A 19,014-nucleotide genomic window follows, 5' to 3' on the forward strand; every position below is an offset into this window, starting at 1 on the left:
ATCTATTTTACAAATTCCTCGTTTTTGATATTTCGTGGATTATTGCTAGCTATATAAAACATTTAGCCATGCCCACTTAATTTTATCCGATTAGTGAATCTATATTCTAATTGACTAGTTTTTTAAACACTTGCTTTTATTGGATTTTGCCTAAAAAAAGGTTTAAGCGAAATAGGTCAAAACAAAAAAACGAAAAAGGATAGTTGTTCATATTGCTCAATTTAGAGATTCCGTTGAATAATTCTGGCTAACTAAAACCCTTAGTTTTGCGCACGTAATTTGAGGCCGCTGATGAATAAATTTTCTTCAAGATTGGCTAGTTTTTAGTCCATGCTTTTATTGTATTTTGACTAAAAAAAGTTTTAAACAAAATAGTTCAACAAAAAAAACAGTCGCAATGTTGCTGGAATTTGAATACTTGATGCGTGTAAAGGCCTTTGTACACCCTATTTCGTTAATTTAATATGAAGATATTGTTCAAGCTGTTTTTAAAACGTAATTAATAAATACATGTTCTCAGATTGACGCATCCATGATTAGTTTTCTGAACATATATCCTGATCCCGATTCCAATTCTTGGCCTCTGAAGTACCTTTTAAACAGATACTGACAAGTTTGATATTCCGTTGAATATTTCTAGCTAGCTGAGACACTCAGCTCTGAACTCATAATTTCATTCGATTATTTCAATTTCCTAAATTTAAGTTGTCACCTTTTTCCACAGAGATCTAAAATCAAGCGGAAATTATACAAAATTGTTTGTTCCAGTTAACGAAATTTCGTCTTCATTTAATTACATGATGCAGTGTCTTCGTGTCGAACGGATCAGAGCCTCAGCGTGCTCTTGGTGTTCTTTCTAAAGGTGCGATTTCAATTGAAAACAGTTTAATTCGAATCATAGGAGTTTTCTTTTCCCGAATAGCGAATAAAGTGCATTCCTGATGATTTCCGAGTGTATTGCGGATGTGGAGAAAGTCGGCCTGAAGGCAAACAGATATTTCCAAGCACCGACCCCTGCGCCACTCGTCGTCGTCGTCTGGACTTGCCACTGCGCCCACTGGGTGGGGGTACTGGCTGGGCCCATCATACTCGCGCTTCTTTTCAAGCTTATCTACGACATTAGCAAAATACGACGCGCAACATATGTTGGAGTGGATCCGGCAGAAAAACCGGAGCCTGCCGAAGGGGAAGGACTGGTGCCCGCAGAGCAGGACATAGAGCGTCCTGCTGCTGAAGGGGCAGCCCGAAAGGACGACGCATGGTATTGGGATCCGCTTCGTGGATTTAATCTGCATTGATTTCGTTGCTATTGTTGATATTGCGGCGAGAGGAATCGGACACGGCGGCACTGAGCTCAGCTCATCCCAACTGACGCCCGAGTCTTCGGATGCCTCGGATGGTGGAGTGACTTCTACCTCGGCAGCTGCCGGTTGTTGCTGCTGCGCCTGATTGCTGTTGTCGGATCGGAAACGCTTCTCCTCCAAGGCCCACCCGCCCGGGCTCCGAGTCGAAAGCGTGGTAACTGTTCAGCTTTTGGATGGCTTTCAGGTAAGCCAAACGCTCGGGCGACTTCATCTTCGGGTCCTCGAGCTCTGCAGGGGCTGCTGCTGCTGAAGCTCTGGACCCCATTCTGGATATCTGCTGTATCCTGTGTCCCTTCTGTTCCAAGGAACCGTGTCTGTTTCTGCTTCTGCATCTGTGAGCCGTGCACGCGATTCGTCCAGAACATGCGTTGGCCTTCCGCTGGGGAGATGATCTCATTATCGCCATTTGGCTTCTTTTGCGGCGACAGCTGCTGCTGCCAGTCGTATTTGCCGGGAGTCGACCATTTGTTCCTTGTAGCCTTGGAAGGACTTTCTTTGGCTGCCAGCATGGCCTTGCGCTGGATCTCCTTGGTCCTGGCCATCCACCTCTCTCTCTGATCGGAAAAGCTTTCCTTAAGGGAAACTGCAAGAGAAGGAGGATATACCATTGCCATTCTGAGCAGAAAAAAGTACACGAAAGTCTCACCTGTCTTGCGTGTATTCTCAGCCAAGGGCAAAGCAGTTGCTCCTGTTGTCTTCATTTCCGGACAAGCGCTCTCCGGCTGCGTTTGATTCGGGGTCTGGTCCTCCAAGGTCTCTGGCTCTGGTGCCCCATTCGTCTTAGCCTTGGCCATCAGCACTTGGCGTGCCTTGAAACTCTTCTGAAAGATGTAATTTCTCGCATGAACCGTGGCCGTGGCCGTGCCCTTCCGCATCATAAGACCCGTGAAAAGATTCTTTGACATCGTTTTCATATTCGTTGATCTTTGATTTGATTTGACGGGCTGTATATTTCTTTGTGAGTGTTCGATTACCTCTGAATTTTTAAATTGAAGTCCTGCATATAAGGACCACTACCAAGGAAAGAAAAATTAAAAACAGCCAATGAACACACACATTTCCATATAATTTCATAAACTTGTATGTGAAAATATATTAAAATCAGCAAAAGCTCATTTTGTTCGCTATTTTTATGCCATAGATTCCTTTATTATTATCTCCTATGTGTGTGATAAAAGTCTCTCTTTAATATTCAAATATCTTTCAATAATCCCAGAAGCATGGAACCATCTTAAGTCTTAAGTCTTAGTCTTAAGAAATTTGTATGTTAGGTTGTAGGTATAAAATAAATAATTTTTGGCTCTTATCAAAACCATTTTTGAGACTTCAATGAAGTATTTTACAAGTTTTTCAAGTGCCTCGGTTTTTTTACCTATTGGGAGTTATACATAATAATAAATATTTGTTTTATTTTCAATTTTAAATCTTGCGGCATTAAATTTATTACAAGCGTAAATAAAGAGTTACCGCGATGATATTTGGGCCTTAAGAAGATTGATGACTGTTCAAAATCGCATTATATTCGGTCAGCTATATCATACGGATGATATGGGCCCGATGAAAGCTTCTGCTATGCAATTTTTAATTAAATAGAGCTCCAATCTGTGCATATCTTAGTGTCACGGCACGTGTGCCTCGACTCACAACATCACGGCTATCTTAGAATAAAATGAGAACCTAGCAACTCCAAAAACTGCAGACTGCAGACTTTTGCGGTATTATTTACGATCGGAAATGGCCATATTCTGATAAGAGATCAAGGTTGGTTGGTAATATAATAAATTATAATCTTTGGAGCACCAAAGCAACACTCCAACGCTAGGTAATTGTTCGGTAATATTGTTCCGCATAGAAACGGACCAAAGGAAGAAGACTTTGTTCCCAGTCGACGGGATCATGAGGGGACTCGCCCAAGCCGGGGGCGTCCGTCGCCTCGAGCTGGTCAACGTGGATTTGGACGGAAACTTTAGCGATCTGCTGTCCAAGTGTCCCACGGTGGAAGAGCTGCTGCTGATCCCCAAATGCCAGACCAACTCGGCACTCATGATGCGCACCGTAATGGATATCAGCAAAAATGGAAATCAGCTAAAGCTCTTTAAATTGGTGCTCGTCACCCAGCTGCTCACCGCAACGATGACGTGGATGTTCCCGTCAGCTCTGCGCTTGTGTAAAGTCTGACGCTTGGCCGAAGGGCTCCAGTCGAGGGGATGATGTACTACTGATTTTGATTGTGTCTAAAATAAGGTTTAAGCCAAAACAATTTCCACTTAATTCATTTCTTTATATTTTAATACACGCCAACTACACCTTTGTCCTTGTAGAAGGCATTGTGGTAGTGGTAACCTGGCACACTCGTCTTTTCGCTCCATCTTCATCCGCAGCTTGGTCGCGTTGAACCTCAAATGCAATATCCGGCAAGTTCTCTATTGCATTTTTAAGGTCTTTAAAAGGGAGTGCTTGACTGCGTGCTTCCCTCCGAGATGAATATCAGTATTCAGTGATTTTCAATTATTTTTGGCTATGCTTACTGCTTACTGCCTTATTTAATTTCTTCGATGGAGCTACATTGGCTCGGTGCGGCTCTTGCCGGAGCGCAAGAATATCAGAGGCAGGGCCATGCGCCGAACGAATCGTCCGCACTTAGCGATTTGCCGATGCAAAGCTGTGGGAAGGTGGAGTAGGATATTGTTAGTTTAAGAATTGGGCAGATATCGTGTCTTTCCACTCACCTTGTTGATGGGACACTGAAAGTTTGCAGCAGTCGGCTTCATCGTGGACAGATCAGAGCCTTGTCGCTGCCCTCGGCTGACTGTCAGCTGAATCCGCCAGGCAGTCCTTTCGTCTCAGCACTAGAAGGCGGATATACAGTCGTTGTTCATGTCACTACTCCCGCCACTTAAAATTATCTGGCCGAATATACGCTGTAGTTCTCCTTGTCCTCCAGTAGCATCAGAGCATCAGAATCAGGCACGAGCATACGTCGTGAATACTGCGTGTCACACCTCGCTGGCCATGCAGATGTGGAAACACTTTGTACGACTATGCAGACAGGTGTGATTGCGCTTCTCTCCAGTCCGGTCTTATCGTCCAGCCAGTACACAAATCTCCCCAAGGCAGCAATGCGAGATCACCTGCGAGATGTGCATGTAAGCAAGGGTTTTTCTGTAGAGAGGGAACAGGAGATTACATGTGTCCAGAGGTGTCCAATATGGTTGCTTACTTGTTCTTTCCATTGATGTCTCTAACTTCTTCGGACTGTTGGTCCAGGGCCAGCGCCGTGACTCCTTCCAGCTCCACACCCTCATTGCCATCGACTCGGGCACGAATGATGGCCTGAAGGCAGACGCCTCGCCTTCATGGGATGTACGGCAATGTTGCGAGGCTTCTGCGAGTTCGCCCAAGAAGCTAAAAGAGGCAACGTTTTAGAACACATCTGAATAGGGAGAGAGAGCTTCACCTGGGCATGGAGATTCTTGCCGGACACCGGCAGCGGCAAATTCGGGGAGTCTGGCGTAGCTGGGGGGGATGCTGGGCACGTCCTTGGCGGTGCTGCGGCTCTGGCCCGACTTGATCAATGTCCCCGGTGCTCCAGTCGCTCCAGTACACGTAGTCCTAGCGGCCAACCAGTACCTGACACTTGTTGCCATCCAGTAGAGGCGTCTCGTCTCCTCGGATCCATTCATCGTGGCGCGGCTTATGGAGTCGGAGGCGATTCTGTTCAAGTACATGTACCCGCGACGCGTCTCGAGGACCAGGGAACGCGGCTTCTCCACCCCCTTCCACAAGAGCACGACTGCTGCCATACACGAGGGCGACCTCGATGAGACGAGGCTCCGCATCGGACCAGTAGATGTTGCTGGGCAGTCCAGTGGATGCACCGCTCCGCCACCGACACGTTTAGGGCGTGCGCATCGCCCACATCCTTGAAGGGTATCCGCTCGTCGTCGTGGTTCCGTTCCCCTCGCTGTACTCCTGGCGCGAGAACAGCAGGAAGGCGGCAGGCACCACGCAGGGGGCTCGCGGGGCCGGTACAGGCAGAGGCGGAGCAGGCCCCATTCCCCACGGCACACGCGATCTTGTCGGTCTTTCCATCGCACCAGACGCCAGAATCCTGAAGACGCTGTCCAGATGCCGTTTTCAGACGAACAGCTGTTCCACCCCTACCCCCAGTCCGGGGTCTCTTCTTCTTCTTCCTTTTTCAATTGTTTTCCTATGAAATTCGTCTTCTGGGGGCTGAGGCAGGTAGTAGTGGGCCACAACTGCGCCAAAGGGCGCCGCTGGTCGTTTCGGTATCGCTGCAGACTCTGTGGCTCGACTTTAACTGTAAATGCGAAGAAGGTGGAAAGCACGGAATAGCCGTGGAACAGCGGCTGTTTTTGGGGAGTGCCCTGTGACATCAGGACTTACTGTCATTTGAAGCCACTATAGGCATACGCAAAAGGCACTTTTGTTCATACAACAGTAGAATAAGTAAACGAGTATCGTTCCAATTGCTCAATTCTTTATTCCGTCGAATATTCCCAGCTATATAGAATATTTAGCCATGCCCACATATTTTTATACGATTGATGAATCAATTTTCTACTTAACTGGCTTATTTTTAATACTTGCTTTTTTTGGATTTTGCTTAAAAAAAGGTTTTAGCGAAAAATGTCAAACAAATGAAACGTAATAAAACGTAAGAGAAAAATCGTTCCAATTGTTCAATTTCTTTATTCCGTTGAATAATGCTGCCTAACTAAAACCATTAGCTCCGCCCACATAATTTTAGACCATTAATGAATAAATTGTCTACCTGATTGACTACTTTTAAGTACACTCTTTCATTGTATAGTGTATAAAACAAGGTCTAGGCAAAAAAGGTCAACAAAAAAACAGTGGCAACGTAAGTGAGTATGGAGTGTAACGTAAGTGAGTATGAAATGTCACGCCAACCGGAGCTTGTGCACAGGTATACCCTATTTAGTTGATATATATGAAGAAAATGGTTTTCCAAGCTATTTTAAAACGAAATTAATATGGAAATGATCTCCGATTGTTATGTTTGGGACATATTAGTACATATGATTAGGGTCTTGTAAATATATCTCGATCCCGATACTCATTCTTGGTTTCTGTAAGAAGACCAAAACCTTCAAAATATCGTTGAAATACCTTTCAAACAGAAACTGACTAGTTTTGGCCTTTATTGGTGCATTAGATGACAAACATTCTCTCAGTTCTATAATATCCATTTCCCAGGGTAGGCAAAATGTTGCTCAATCCGCGCAATGTTGGGGAACAATGCTTCTCGATTTCACGGCACATGAGTCTGGCCCATACAAATTGAATGTTGCCAGCAGCATAATACGTAAGAAAACGTAAGTAAGTATGGAATACGCCGTAAGTGAGTGGAATGTAAAGTTGAGGGGAAAAAGGACATTGTGGCGACGAAAAATCCCAGAGAAAATCCCAAAAAAGTCCCACCAAACTTGAGCGCCAAATATAAATTGTTTGAATGTGAATCATCGATGTTTTTTTTCTCAAACATCGATGTTTTTAGATTTCATTAGATTTACAATGGAAGAATCTTCTAGGCCATTTACACTATTATGAATACGTTTGAAAATCTGCCCGACAAATCCAATTGACATGGCAGTGCTTCGATAAATCGCGACAGCTGTTAGCTATTGGTGGTTATAAAATTGAAGTCGATGCTGTTATTGATTAAAAAATCGATATCGATGCTTTTATCGAAAAATACACAGGACGCACCCGACGACGAAACCCAGAACTACTCATGTAGAAACTGAAGTCTTGTTACATACACTATACATCGAAATTTACATTGAAAATATCGATGGCTCTTAATCGTTTTTAAAGTTCCCGCCAAACAACTTTTTTAAAAACGTTAAGTCTTGAAACTTAAGTGGCTGTCGGAGATTATTGTTTAAGAATTTTTCGAACGACTATGGCGCTCCTACCTATCTGTGAGCAGTATTTGCAGCTTCCTTTACACATTGTACACGACATAGTTTTCGGTGCATCATTTCAATGACTGCAATTATTTTCGTACTGCATTTTTCTTCGTTTTGCAGTTAATCATCCTGATCGATAATTGGATAGTGGATGTCTCTATTCGTTCCTTCTGAGCTTCCCCACCCTCTACCAATGAGTAAAAATTTATAGCGTGCATTATATTCGGACAGTTTAATTGGGTATCGACGTTTATTAATTTGTTCAGCCTGTTTTATTATAATGCCCGTAATTTGCCGGCCAATCTGAATCCTTTTGCCCACTCAGGGCTTTCAACACTTTCCGTATTCTCTCTGGTTTTCTTGGGGTTTCGTTTTCAAGGGATCTGCATGCTAAAACAGAGAGGAAGAGAGCCGGAGACAAGCGTCAGCCATGCACATTAATTAGCCTGGTTCATTAGACACATGTCCATCAAAAGTGGCCCAGGAAGAGGGCCAGGCCTTGACGACTGCGCCGGCGGCAAGAGAAGCGAAGCTCGAACGGACCTCGGCTGCATCTTGTGTTGCCTGTTTTATGTAATTAAGCCAGGCGCTCACTATTTAAATTGCTGCTGGACGGAGCAGAGGGCCTGGAACTCTGGCCCCCATACCCATACGCGCCTCGGTGTATCACGAATTGGCAATTGAGGAGCCAACAGAATCAGTTTCAAGCTTAGGCTCAGGCTCTGGCCCAGGCCCAGGCCAGACCGAGTGCAATTTGGACGGGCCCAGCAGCCTTGGATGGTGAGACAGAGTCAGAGTCAGAGTCAGAGCCAGTGCCACAGCCAGATCCCGATCCCCAGCCAGCCTCCTCATCAAGATCCTCCAGCAGGCAGAGACGTTCGCTCGTCAGCGCTTGAGCCAATAATTATGGTTATTAATCGGCCTGAGAATTGGCTGCTAATTTGCAGTTTAGTTACAAATTCTGGCCGCCAGCGTGCAATTACCCGCTTAAATTATAGCCTCAAAATAAACAAAACACCGCAACGCCAAGGCAACGTGAATCAGATCCTGTTCTACTTCCCTATCGGGGGGAGCAGCCGCCATTCGAAAAGGTCACACCAGTCTCAACGCACATTGGCTTTTATGTGTGTTTGCTTATCGCGAGCCTTATCGGTGATTAGGCTGGGTCAATGCAGCACATCAGCTAATGATGCTACCCATCCGTCAGGCGTTGCACTGCCACAGCCCCAGCTGTGCCCCATTCCGATAGGGCTGCTCCTGCTGCTGCTCCTGCAACTCATAATTAGACGCCAGTTCTGGTTTTGGGGCGTTACTCAATCAAGACTTGATGGCACAACCCTCTATACAGAGCAGAGCAGAGCAACAGCATCATCATCATCATCAGAGGTAACTATCCTCCTGCGCCTGGCCCTGGACGCAGACGCAGACACAGACCGCAGACTGAGCCTGCGACTGAGACTGGTGCATGATCAGTGCAACTACAACATAATTTCCAGACGTCGACGCGTCGCTCTTCCAATTTCGGAGGCGCGCTGGCAACACTTTTGGGCCGCCAAATCAAATCGTGTGCTGTTTATTTAAATAACCATAATTTACCGCACCATCTGCCTCACTGCACTTCCCTCTAGCACTTGCTGTGGTACGGTTCAGTTCGGGTTCGGGGGCTATTTATTAACCCACACACTCAACCACAACCCAACAAAGCCGAAGAAAACTGGGTCCGTGGCTGGCTTTTATGGCCTGGCACATGATTTTCCAGGGCTGTGAGAACATAAAAATTCAATTTAATATGCTCAACAGATCATCCTCTTCCCAGATCTCCACATCCCACTCTTCTTAGTTCGGGATTTAACTGGAAAACGTTTTGTCTTTTGATCGTATAGAATGCTGGTTATGGAAGCATCCGATTTTATTGTGGGTGTTGGTAGTTTACCAGATCTGCGACAGTTTTTTTTTATAATTATGGTTTAAAAGTCAAAACCAAAAGTCCATTTCTAAAAACCTGCTGGAACTGCTGGACCGAGACAGCGCGGATTTAGTCTGTTCCTAAAAGCTTCGCTACGTAGGACCAATGAAATGTATGGGCGTTACTCATGTTACTATTTATATTGTCTTTGGTCTATCGCGAAGTGCAACGTAATGCCCACAGGTATTGGCATTAGCATTGGCAATGGCATTGGTCAGATCAATATCTGGGAACCACATACTCATGCGTCGGCGTTTTAATGAATGAAGTAGCCGAGATCACTGTCAATGAATGGGGCAGCAGTAAAGCTATTCCCTTCCAAGGTGGTCAAAAAGAACTCAAGGCTGGAAATTCGGGTGAACACTTTGCAGGGCGTCAGGAAGTTCGATCCGGCGGAGATCTCCACCTAGTCCTGGCCAAGGGGAACGCGAAGGTAGAAGATTTCCTAGGCAAGAACGTCACCGTCGCTGTGGTCATTCTGCTGTTTGAGGGACAGCCCGCATCCCCAAGATCCAGCAGTAGGTCAAGGATTTCTTTAACGGCAAGAAACTCTCCTGCAGCAATAATGTCCACGAGGCTAGATGGTTTACCAGGGAGAAACGACCCATGACAAAAGCGAGGGAGCTGTCACCGGCATGATCCACGACGACGAGGAGGATAAGAAAATCATGGATAACTTGATGGCCCGACATATGTATGCTGGAGGTGTCGGTCTATGACCTGATGAAGAAGAATGATGACATGAAACCTCAGGTTAAAGAAGCAATTGAGAAGGCGGTTTGGTGGCTGGACCCCCAGCAGTATGAGCCCATAAATAAAAGCCATCATGCGGTGAAAATGGGACGATGTCAAAGATGCACTGTAAGGATATAATATCATTTCCATTGAAGGGACTTTCCGTTCTAATTTTTTAATATTTATATGTCCAATAAAGTATAGTAGATATTTAAGCCCATCATATATTGATATCCAGCCAAGTGCCTGGACATAACACGCTCAATCCCATTATAAACAATTTATGATCCAACCACTGGGAACGTCGCAGAATGGCCAAGCAAATTGGCTTAGCCGCCGCGGCCGAAGATCGCTCAAGATCTTTTGCCTAAGTGGATGCCCCGCTGGATGATCGTCTGGTTTGGCTGGATCGTTTGGTTGGTTGGTTTGTTGCTGGACTCAGCACGTCAAGTTTAGAAAAATGAGCTTGTTAACGCTCCATGATGAGCCCAGTTAGTGTCTGCTGCCATGATCTAAACCATATAACCCGGAGCCAGATCGATTCGATCGTTCGGCTGGATCGATGCAGATGGAGATGGATGTGAATGTGGAGGCAATGCAGCCAGCTCCGACTCCGACTCCGGCACAGTCCAGGGCCCAGACTCATCATTAGGGCTTTGTGTAAAATTACAACACGATAACACGTAATCATTAGCGTGGCTCCGAGACGAAGCACAGGAGGGTACGCCGGGACGCTGGGACGGTGTGAGCAAACAATTTGAGGAGCCACAAAGCAACACAGCCACAACACAATGGAACGGAACAGAGCCTCAATTTGCAGTTTCATTATCAAACGAGCCAAAGAACATAATTTGGCTAAGGCCAAACATTTGGCAACTGCAAACGGCGTAGGCAAAGGCAAAGGCAACGGCAACGGCCAACTGCAGTTGGCCAATTTGCAGTTCTTGTTGGTTGTGTTAGATGACTGTGGCTGGCCGGGCTGGTAGTCTGTCTATCGATCACGTTTCAAACTGAAAGGCACGACCATGACAACGAGGCAATCCGCACAGTGGTTATAGGTTATAGGCAAGAAAAACATATTCCACATTCAATTGAAAAAGTAGTTTAACATGTATATAGTTTAGAGAAGGCATGTTCCGGATTTTTATAACCTCTAGATCATGATAAACAATCATCATTTGAGTTGATAGAATTTTCCATTCGACTGCCATTTCAACTTCAATATCTTTCCCAATTAAATATCCACCAGTTTAGTTTAGTTTATATCCCATTGGTGCCACTGTGCGATGCGTCTTCGATAATGCGGCGCTTGGCAGTTGCAGTTGCAAAGTTGCAAGTTTGTCTTAGAGACGCAAGAAGACGCCATTGTGCTGTGGGAGTAGGCGCAGGGGAAGGCGGACAATTTAGAACTTTAATGCAATTAATTGCAACAGTTTTGTGCCTGGAATGCGCCTCAGAGGTTCCACTTCCCTCCACTTCTCTGCACCCATATCCACGGAATCCATTCTGAACCAATCCAATCCATTGCGAACCGTTTCTGCTGCCGTTCTAACCACTTTTGGGCCGTTAATTTAAAAATTGTGCTCACGTTCTGGCAATTTGCCGACCACCCACATGCAAATCCACTTCCACTGAACCACTATATAACTTCGATCCTTCTGGGGGCTTTTCGAACGCGATTCGCAGAAAATTAGCAGCCCCTCTAATGCCCGGCAGCGAGTGTGCCCAATGCAATTTGCATTGCACATTTGATTTGATTTGCTTTGGTTCTGTCTGGGGTTTTTTCTCTGACTTGGCATTCAGTTTTCTGTTTGTCTAATTTGACACTCGGGGCAGTTGCACAATTTCGCTTAGACTATAGGTGGATAGGTGGATAGAACAGATCTCTGTAGGTGGGTGCGGGGCTTTGTTAGCATTTGGTATTCAAAGATTGGCTATGCCAATGGGTGCTAATGCTGGGTTTTGTCTTGAATTGGCCATCTTGTGTATGATTGAATCACCTTGTTAAGTCCATTAAAAGCCTCATGATCTTCGATCTTGGCGTGTTTCGGGCTTGGAAACTTGTTCGGCCAGTTGCTGGCTGAAAACTGCCAAACAAAATGTCGATTAGATAATTATTTTTAATGAGTCAAAAGTTCGAAAAATTCAATTTGGATAGGTTCAATATTGCTTGTTATTGTTATTGTTTCTCCATTCCTGTCAAACTCCAAATTAAATTCTCCAATCGATTCGATATCTTATACTCCACCCGGCCCTATCTCTACCCATTCCTGGCAAAGCCAAGTGTAAATCCCAGCTTAGACTTTAACTTGCACTCAAGCCATGCGGTTAAAAGCAAATTTCATGACAAATTAACAAAAGAATAAAGCGAGTGTCAGTCCAGAAACCAGAAACGCCACAGTCCATGCGCGCCCAGTCAAAGTCAGAGTCGAAAAAGCGACAACAACACCAGGACCAGGGATTGTTGGTTAGGCTTCCTTGTATGGGCTGTCAAAGCTAGTCGGTCGGGGTGGTATTCGGTATTCGGGGAGGTGGCTTATGGGGAAAGACATGCACACAGGCATGCCAAGGCACGGGAAGAGTGTGTGCCAGTGCCAGTGCCAGTGCCAGAGTGAGTGCCAGTGCGAGTACGAGTGTCCAAGTCCGAGTCTCCTGCCCGTGTCTGGGCTGGGGAGTCCGAGTCAATATATATTCCAAAAGGAATTCCGCAAATAATTGCAGAGCGGCCAAAACTTATGGCAATTGTGTGGTCAAGCAGGCAGTCAGGCAGGCAGGCCGGCAAGCAGCCATGGAACGCTTTGGAGCTGGGGCGGCTCACGTCGCATACATCACGTGCAGGAGCAGCCAACAAAAACAGAGAAAAAAAAGGTAAAAATTTCAAATGCAAATAAAAAGTCGCGCCAATAAACTAGACTTCGCGACGGCGGCGCAGACTCAGACAATGACAATGCGACTGCGACTGCGACTGCGACTGGGAGCAGTCGACCCTGCAAATCCACGACGTCATGATGTCTCGCTGGGATTTGGATTTCAGCTCGAGCTCGAGCTCTGGCTGTGGCTCGGCTCTGGCTCAAGCTCACCCCTCATCCCAGTCTTCTTGATCGCAAAATTGCATACAAATCGGTTGTTTGGTAAATTTAACATAAGCGCGTCAGTAGCGCCTCTGGTCCGTGTCCGTGTATTTCTGTGGCAAGCTTGGAATAATTTAAAGCAGCCAAGAGGCAGCCACAGAACCAAACAATCAGGCAATGGTACAGTGGTTCAAGGATTGAATAGGAATGAATTTAAATGATTGATATTAACGATGGGAGAATCAAATTTCATTAAAGTTGTATATCTGTCGAAATAGGTTTCTCTCTGTATAATTTCATATTCATAGTTTCATCTCTTTGAAACACAAAGAAGTGCTATCACCTTTTCAATAATTAGATTACAATTTTGAGCTCTAACAAGCCCGAGTGGAACCACTGTGCAATGGGGCGCGGGCTTATCTTGTTAAGCCGGCCGGTTGTCTGAGTGGCCGCTCCTGTCCTGTCGTGTAGGCATCATGTAAAACGCATTGGCCTGGCCCAAAGCCCTCTCTCCGGATCCCCCTTTTCCTTTGCTCTTTCTCTGACTGTACGACTGGGACCCATCCACGTCGCCGCGCCTGTTGATCAGTGTCGTCGTCCGCGTCGTCGTTGTCTTCGTTCCTGTTGTATTTGTAGTTGTAGCTGTAGCTGTGGTTGTTGCTGTTGCCGTTGCCGCCGTCCATTTGAGTCAGGTCAGGCGTTTGGGCGCTGCAATTTGTTTGAGTTACGGCGCTTGTAAGCACACTTTAAGGATCCATTGTATTCCAATCAATAAGCCGGGCATGACAATGAGACAGACCGGGCTACAAGCTCCATTGAATGTCGCAAATGTGTGTCTTTGTCTTTGTCTTTGTCCGCGTCCCGGTTCGTGTTCCTATCTTTTCTGGTGCTCTGGTGTTTGTGCGGAGCGCCGTTGTCGCCGCCGTCCTTTGGGGGTTGTCCTGGGGCCTGGCTTGCCGTTTCGGGAGTACTCGTACAAAGAATTTTTGAAATATTTCAGAATTTAATTCAAATTAGATTTGAATTCTTGACCGATCGCAAAAGATATAGTTGTTTGGAATTCCGCTTCCCTTCCATTTATATATGGTTTTAATATATACGGTCAAAATATATCAATTAATCTATTTGGGTGTGACTCTCAAATAATGCTATTCTTAAGATCGATCGTCTTAGACATTCGTCATTCTTTATCACTTCGAAATTTGCAATTCTAATGCATTGATGGTACACAATATTCCAAGCGACTTCCTTGATCGATTAAGTGATTAACTGGTTCGCCAATTGCCAGATATCGTAATCACATTAGCAACAGCTTTGTGGCAATGCCATTTGCCACCTCAGCAAGCACATCAGTCCGGGCCAAACCAATTGACTTCCAATTAAATGTGTCAAACGACACAAACCGTTAACACGCCAAGAGGATGGGGGTTTTACGAGTACGAGTATGTGTGGCTGATTCCTCATGCAAGGGAATCGCTCTCGAACTGAATTTCATTAGCATATCATCGGAGGGGCAGCCACAGAAGCCCCAGCCGTAACAAAGACTACAATCAGAGTCAAATTTATGTGCAGCTATGCGAGGCACAACAGTCAAAGGGATTAACGAGGATTAGTAGCCTTGGCAACCGCAACCGCAACCGCGGCCAGAGCAAGAGACCAGAGACCAGAGACAGAGCTAGATCCAGAGCCAACTCCAGCCAATTGGCCAACTCCAGTGACTAACTGACTGACGGACTGACTGTCTGACAGTCGGCTCAAGTGCCTGAGGAATCTAAGGAGAGGAGACTCGGCTCAGCTCGGCTCAGGCTTCAGCTGATGGCATTTACGATAAATTTACGCAAGTCATTTGACAACGCTGCAACTGCTGCATCATTATAGAGTCGACTGCAAGGCATCCACAAATATGCAAAGCAGCTACTGATGATTGTCGAAAGTTGTTAGCAGAGCCAGAAGGAACAGCCATGGTAACCCGCAACAAAACAAACAAAATGTCGCACATTAAGCGTCTGAACATATCTCAAATGTCACGTATACGTCATGTCTGCCGCTCTGCTGACGAGGCAGCGGCAATTAATTAATCCTGCACTCGGCCACAGCTCTGCCAGGCTGGCCAGGCTAACTAGACAGTGTCTAGCGTCTAGCAGGTTGCCCCACTCCCCCCCTTAGGCCCGGGCCCGGGCCCAGACCCACATCTTCATTCAGATCCCGATGAAGGCACTGCGGCTCATTCATGACTCCAGTGGAGAGTCGCTGGCATATTAAAACGTGTCTAGGAACAGGTGAAGATGTTCACATAAATTACCACCTCTTCATTAGTCGCGCATACGCGAAGCACTGCACAGTGGTGTTCAGATGTCAGTGGGAAGTACTGCAACTATGGGAAGAACTTTTTCAGGCATTGACAGAGGGTGAACAGGAGTGCCCAAACCCAAACAGCATACCATACCACTGTGCTGCACTGCCTGAGTGGGGCTGCTCCTCTTTGGCTTTGAGCGGGCTTAATGGAATTTAATTTCTTGTTAGCCGCAACTAACTGCAACTGCAGCAGCATCGAGATAAGCAGGAGGAGAGTTCTCCGGCAACCAGAGAGTGTGCAGAGTGTGTGCACTGTCTGCGTGCCTGACCCCATAAGCCCCGATAGGCGAGATCCGAAAGCCAAGAGCCGTGAGCCGTGAGCCGAGTTAGCTGCTTGGCTCGTTTCCTGTGACACAGTTCTGGCAATTAGTCATTGGAATCACGTATACGCCTGCGTGTCTGGGAGCCATTTTATGGCAAAAGCCTCAACGTCAACGCTGGGCTTTTGTAATTTTAATTACTTCCCCTTATGGCTTGCAGAGTTATTAGACGAAGGAGTTGGGCTGGTACTCGTACAAGGAGCTGCAACTGGGGCTGGAGCTGTGGCAGGACCTGTTCAAAGTGACGGCTCGGCAGATTGTTTTACAACATAATTAAGCAGCATTGTTGTTGGGAACGCCACATACTCGAATGTATGCACTCCCGTACGCAGGCAAATTATGAAGTGCAGTCAAGTGCATGTGCCACGTTCTCTTCTTCTTACCCTTCGGTATAGGGGCAGGCATAAAAAACGTCACTCATGTGGCCAAACAACGCCCCTGTCATTGTGCGAAGGAGTTCTCGGAGCAAGGTGAGAATCGAGGAGATGTTGTTATGTGGCAACTGCTTGCAACTTTATTTTCATGCCCCAGGCGTGCGAGAACAGCAACAGAAACAGAAACAGCAACAGCAACAACGCGAAGCAACAGCGACAACTGCAGCAAGTCAACAACAATTCGATACACACTTGCCACTCTGGGGCAAGCCTTGGCCACTTGGCGACTGCCTGGTGTGAAAGCGTGTTGCCATCCACCGATCCAGATTCCGATTCCATTCGACGTTTCCTGCACAGAGAGAAATGAAGAATGAAAAGTCGAAAGTAGCAAAAAGTGTTGGATCGTGTCAAGAAACGCCTACCTTTTGCTATTAATGATTGGATGATGTCTACATATCTAAATACTATCTATAGAACTTAAAGTTATGAATCGTTTGAGTTGCATGCTTGCAAGTCCCCTATTTTTCTCTCAGTGCAACCAATTCTCATGCATCTGGAGTGTCTGGGCCCTGGCTCTGGGCCTGGTCCTGGGCTCAGGTCTGTCTGTCTGTCTGGGCCGTCTGCTAAAGCGTTCAGCATCGATTCGTTATGATTGCATGTTAAATGGCTCCCGCTGAGTTATTACGAGACAAAATCCTTATTTATCGCTTTCTGATTTATTTGTAAACGATTTTCATGCCCATCGCCCATGGACGTGGACGTGGACGTGGACGTGGACGTGGACATGGGATGTGGATTGAGGATGAGGATGAGAATGGGCACCCATCGCTGGACAGGACTTGGATGTGGACTTGGAGCTGGACTTTTGCTGGCATCGGACTGTAGAATCTTGATGGGCTGGCCAGGTTGTTTGCTCAGCAGAATCTCAGTTGGTTCTTGCCAATTTTTTACTGATTTCAACGCCTTGTTTTATGGTCAAGAAAGGGTTCGTCGTGTTTTTCGCACTGCCTCTCCTTCTCTCCTTCTCCCCTCTGCCCACCTTCCTCTCTCTTTATTATTTCCCTTGTGTGCGTTTCTTATCTTTTTCGAAATTGTTGCTGCTTACTTAATTTTGACATATTTATTTTTATTATGTGCTGCATTCTGAAGGTGGGAGTCGGATTCTGTACCTCCTGCACCTGGCCCCGCTGATGATTAAGTGCGATTTCTTGGGGGTCATGCTGGGGGTCAGGTGGGTTATTTGATTTGCAGCCAAAGGAAAGTGTTTCTTGTTTGTTGGTTTTCTAATTTGAGCCATTCAAGTGGGAGAGGGGGGCTTAAGCCGGATGGAACTTTAATGGGATTAGTGTGGGAGAGAAAGCTAAGTTTTATTTGGCTGTAGATCTAAAATTACATTTGCTTATTTTGAAGATCTTGAGAATGATAATCTGCAACCAACCAACTATTTTTTTGGACTAGTCCCACTTCTATATCTTACTCCAGGCCCGCTCCCCTGATTCCTTAGCTGCCATTAAACCCCGTTAGGTTTCAGTCTGGCGTTCTATAAACCAATGTCACTCAATTGGCCAATTGCTGGACACCAAAGCACAACTCCAATTTCTCAGTTATGCCAAAAGAATGCAGTGGAAGCAGAAGGCAGAACGCAAGAACGAAGGAAGGAAAGAGAACGACAGACAGAGCGAGAAAGAGAGGGTAGGAGATGGTGAAATGGTCGACGCCTTCTGTTAACAACCGAAACGAAAGAACCGAACATGGCTTATTAAAACGCAAAACGGCTTTTTACGATGGCAATAAATTGGTGCCGAAGCCGAAGCTGAAGCTGAAGTTGGAGCCTGAAGCTGGTCCGGTGCGGAGCTGCTGGGTGACTCTCCCCACAGACTTTGACCAGTGTCCAGAGGGAAGCAGGGTATATGCAAAGCTAAAAAGAAGCTGCAAACAAGCAACAAGAGAGGGCAACGTTTATGGCTTAAATTAATAAAATAAGCTTTGTCAGACAATTTACAACGCGTCTTCAGCGAGCAGATTACGAGCACGCGGACGCGGACACGATCCAACTCCATGTGGAAGAAGGGCAAGGAGATAAAGGAGCAGCGAGAGAAGATCCACTCCACACAAGGCAAACAAGCAGGAGGAGCAATGGGAACAGCGGGAAGAGCCGAGCCCCACCATCCAGAAAGTGTTGTTTTAGCACCGAGGTCTGAAATACCCTTTGCAGATCGATTGTTCCTATGGATATGGCGGTCTGTTCCTGCAGGGATATAAAGAAGGATATTAAACCAAAATCTGCAGAGTTTGCTTGGATTACCTTCTGTTTAGAACAGAATGAAATAGTGATACGGTAGCAGATGGATCTGCTAAGATAATGATCTGTGTCAATGGATAGATCCAGGAATTCTCTATAATTTAATCACTTTAACATATATTCTGTGGATTTGAATGTTTAAAAGACGGAAATCCTAATCAAAACCTTAACCTTTATATAACTGTCTATAAATCTAAATTAAATACAAAAATTATTGCGAACATCTTTCCAAAAACCATAAGACCGTCATGTGAGAGTATTAAAAACAGCAAACAGAAAACAGCGCGACATTGACTGCTGCCTGACTGTCTGCCTGGATTCTCGTTAGTTAGAAAGAGAGACCCAGTAAGAGATAGAAAGAGATGGCTAGCACTGGCCGACTACTCCCGAGAGTTGCGGTGTTTGTTCGTTAATTAGTGAACATATTTCGTATAATCGGTGTCATATTAGTTATAAATTGGATAAAAGCGCAAAACGACAACTTAATTAATTTTAAATTCCAATTTATAAACAAGAAATGCAAAAGTTGCTATGTATATGCTGTGCCCGTTCTTGGGGCTCAGTAGGTGC

At 45.8% G+C, this 19,014-nt stretch overlaps 1 protein-coding gene and 1 long non-coding RNA gene across 4 annotated transcripts; one reads left to right on the top strand and one right to left on the bottom strand.

Annotated features, from left to right (window-relative positions):
• Positions 1–573: 573 nt before the first annotated feature.
• LOC117187221 lies at positions 574–3,124 on the top strand. 3 transcript variants are annotated; one of them, XR_004471980.1, is made up of 3 exons: positions 574–862; positions 923–1,548; positions 2,815–3,124. It is a non-coding gene; the product is annotated as an uncharacterized LOC117187221 (long non-coding RNA). The 3 variants fall into 3 exon arrangements; XR_004471979.1 differs by lacking the exon at positions 2,815–3,124 and adding an exon at positions 1,670–2,474 and having other exon boundaries at positions 575–862; XR_004471978.1 differs by lacking the exon at positions 2,815–3,124 and having other exon boundaries at positions 659–862; positions 923–2,474.
• A 1,103-nt stretch (positions 3,125–4,227) lies between these two features.
• LOC117187220 lies at positions 4,228–5,780 on the bottom strand. Its single transcript, XM_033389427.1, has 3 exons — positions 4,822–5,780; positions 4,585–4,769; positions 4,228–4,526 (listed from the first exon to the last, which is right to left on the bottom strand). Exons 1-2 carry the CDS (start codon positions 5,201–5,203, stop codon positions 4,666–4,668), a joined length of 486 nt encoding a protein of 161 aa, XP_033245318.1. The 5' UTR covers positions 5,204–5,780; the 3' UTR covers positions 4,228–4,526; positions 4,585–4,665.
• Between the last annotated feature and the right edge of the window lie 13,234 nt (positions 5,781–19,014).

Source organism: Drosophila miranda, chromosome 2, assembly GCF_003369915.1.
Source record: "Drosophila miranda strain MSH22 chromosome 2, D.miranda_PacBio2.1, whole genome shotgun sequence".
In the NCBI taxonomy this organism is placed as follows: Eukaryota; Metazoa; Arthropoda; class Insecta; order Diptera; family Drosophilidae; genus Drosophila; species Drosophila miranda.

Bases quoted from the DNA above. Each gene is read 5' to 3' on its own strand.
- LOC117187220 (XM_033389427.1), bottom strand. From the start codon at position 5,203: ATGCGGAGCCTCGTCTCATCGAGGTCGCCCTCGTGTATGGCAGCAGTC. The intron at 4,770-4,821 runs GTGAAGCTCTCT...TGCCTCTTTTAG, and splicing joins GCAAGAATCTCCATGCCCAG to CTTCTTGGGCGAACTCGCAG.